The sequence below is a fragment of the Myotis davidii genome, unplaced genomic scaffold (assembly GCF_000327345.1).
Source record: "Myotis davidii unplaced genomic scaffold, ASM32734v1 scaffold861, whole genome shotgun sequence".
Taxonomy (NCBI): Eukaryota; Metazoa; Chordata; class Mammalia; order Chiroptera; family Vespertilionidae; genus Myotis; species Myotis davidii.
Genome location: NW_006291401.1, coordinates 16,128 through 19,027, shown reverse-complemented (window position 1 = coordinate 19,027; position 2,900 = coordinate 16,128). Strand labels below are relative to the sequence as shown.

The 2,900-nt window shown below is 44.1% G+C and overlaps 1 protein-coding gene across 1 annotated transcript in view; it reads right to left on the bottom strand.

Annotated features, from left to right (window-relative positions):
• Positions 1-2,212, bottom strand: part of LOC102761318 (complement receptor type 2) — a 14,116-nt gene extending 11,904 nt beyond the window's left edge. Inside the window, exons 1-4 of the mRNA XM_015564519.1 lie at positions 1,681-2,212; positions 902-1,078; positions 732-822; positions 365-441 (exon numbers count right to left, since the gene is read on the bottom strand). Coding sequence (XP_015420005.1) covers positions 365-441; positions 732-822; positions 902-1,078; positions 1,681-2,212 — 877 coding nt within the window. The remainder of the gene's footprint in view (positions 1-364; positions 442-731; positions 823-901; positions 1,079-1,680) is intronic.
• Positions 2,213-2,900: the final 688 nt, after the last annotated feature.

The following is a 2,900-nucleotide window of genomic DNA, read 5'->3' as shown; positions in this document are numbered from 1 at the left end:
TCCCCCCCCCCCCCCCCCCACTAAACTACAGTGTACGCAAAATTAAACATGGTGGCTCATATACTCACTGCTTTCATCATCTTATACACTTAAATCATGTATTAACATGGAAAGATATAATAAACACAGTATTAAACTAATAATCTCACAAAAGAGGGCCATTAACTGCAAACATTCAAATTAAGTGATTGCTATGCTTTGAAGTAGATAGAGGGGACAGTAGAAAGACAGAAAAACTGTTGACAAATTTAATGGAACAGAGGCTAATATTCTTATTCCCACAACATAGCCTAAAACAGAAATCTCCCAGGGCATGCAGAGGTGTCACATTATCTCAGGTTCTCTGTTATTTTTTGCTACTCACCTTTACAAAGACGAATCTCTATATACCAAGGAATGGTGCCTTGACACAGCTGATAAACACTCTCACCTAACCGGGACCTAGAGATAGAGTCGTGTCATTTTGCCGTCTAGTGACCATTAAACTAAGCAAGAGCTATTGGCTCAAAAGCAGACTCACCACATTCAGGACAAGAAGCAATAACAGAATGCAGCCAGCATCAGCTCCATCACCCATTGCACAGGAGTAGTTCCCATACATGGAAAACTAGCAAGATTAGCGCTTCCATGGACACGGGCCAGGGAAGGGCTTTGAGGTAAACGCTTACACAGAGCTTGCAGTATGCGCTGATAAGCCAGGCCCAGTTCAGGCTGAGCCAGCACTCACTCACCCTTCATCGCAAGAAGATTTAACATCTGGTCTAATCAATTGATTCTGAGGTTTTTTGTAGAGATACTTCCCTATAGGTTCACACTCTGCCACTGAAAAAAAGAGACAAAGATGAGAAATCAACACAAGTAATCTCAAAACTACAAAACATCTGCATGCAAGTCCTGATACCTTTGCATTTGGGGACAGTGGGTGTCCACACCCCCTCAGAGGTACAATGTATGGATTCTTCGCCCACCAGCACATAGCCAGGGTCACAGCTATATTTTATGGATGTTCCAGGCTCAAAGCTCAACCCATTTCGATCTTCCTTTTGCCCATTGAGGATTTCAGGAGGGGCTTGGCACGCTACAAGAAAGAAAAAAATGTATTGTCTGAACAACAGCAACAGGGAGAAACAGCCAAAGAAATGGGCATTAACGCTGTAATTCCTCTCTGGTGGCAGCTGTATGATGCAGAAGGTGTCTTACAGCCCAGTTTGGGGTAAGTTTGGGCCAGTGTTTCTCAATCTTTCCCTCTTCTTTGCACTTAGGCTGCTGCAGATTTTGTTCAGTTTCCACTCGGTGCTTTACCTCCTCTCATTTCTTCCTTTCTTAAGGAATCTCCTCATATGCTCTCAAGGGGAGATTCTCATATACCCATGGAATGGGGGCTTGGATGACTTCCCTTTTAAGAAATCAGTATTAACACAAACAAACATTTTTTCCATAAAGAAATGGGCAACTTAGTGGTTCCTAGTGTTATTTTTCCCAAGGACACTTCTACAAAATGAACAAATGGTGAGTGTAGTGTTTAAAAACGCCTTCTACATAATTTGAAAACACTATACATATTGAAGAATTGAAGCGACTACAAACTGAAAAATAAACTGCTTACACCCAAAGTCCCTACCTATAATTCTTAGAAAAGAAGAAATCAGTAAAACCTTTTCTTGGTCCTGGAACACTCACCCTTTTCACAGACTGGTGCAGAGGGCTCCCACGTGCCTTGGGCACTGCACCTTATTCTCTCGCTACCTTTCAAGGTGAAGCCCAACAAGCAATCAAATGCCACAGTGTCATTATATGAATATTGATCTTTCTGCCCAGACGATATTTGGCCTCTTAGGATCTGGGGAGGTGGACAGTGAATTCCAGGAGTAGAAAGTTCGCAGCGTGGGGGAGGACCACTCCAGATCCCAATCTTCTGACTATCAGTGGTGCAACGGATAGTGTCCTTCCCAATCAGGATGAAGTCCACTCCTCTCTCTGGGCCCGGGTCACAAGTGTAAGTGACTGTGCTTCCGTATGGAACGTTCCCTGAAGAGTTGCCGGTATGCCTTCCATTGAGAATAGGACGAGGTGGTGGGCAAAGGATTGCTAGAGAAATTAGAGAGAAATGACCAGGTTGCAGCTGTACCACACACAAGAAAGCCTCAGACTTGATGCCACTCTCATCTCCTAGGTTCAGGGTCCTAGGATATTTGATTTGCTGATGAACCATCAAGGCAGCTATCCCTCTATATAAAAGCCTAAGTGAATGTTATGACAGAACAACCGAATGACCAGAATGACCAGTAGCTATGATTCAACTGCCCCCCTGGTGGTCAGTGCATTCCCACGGCCAACCTCCCATGGCTGGCCAACTTCCTCCTGTCCCTCCCTGTGGTGGGCCAACCTTCAGCAGTCCCTTCCCCCATCTCTCCCCCTGGCCAGGAGGCCCTGATTGGGACTGGGTGAGACAGCCCCAATCGGCTCTGATTGCCAGCCAGGCCTAGGGTCCCCACCCATGCACAAATTCGTGCACCAGGCCTCTGGTAACAATATAATTGAAAAAGTGTATCTTGCCGATCCTTGGATTTCTGTTACTGAATACACCCTCTCATTTATGTCCATGGCCTGGCTTACAAGTCTACTTAATTTTAGAGAAAGAAAAGCCTAGGACAGTGATGGCGAACCTTTTGAGCTCGGCGTGTCAGCATTTTGAAAAACCCTAACTTAACTCTGGTGCCGTGTCACATATAGAAATTTTTTGATATTTGCAACCATAGTAAAACAAAGACTTATACTTTTGATATTTATTTTGTATATTTAAATGCCATTTAACAAAGAAAAATCAACCAAAAAAATGAGTTCGTGTGTCACCTCTGACATGCGTGTCATAGGTTCACCATCACTGCTATAGCCCATTC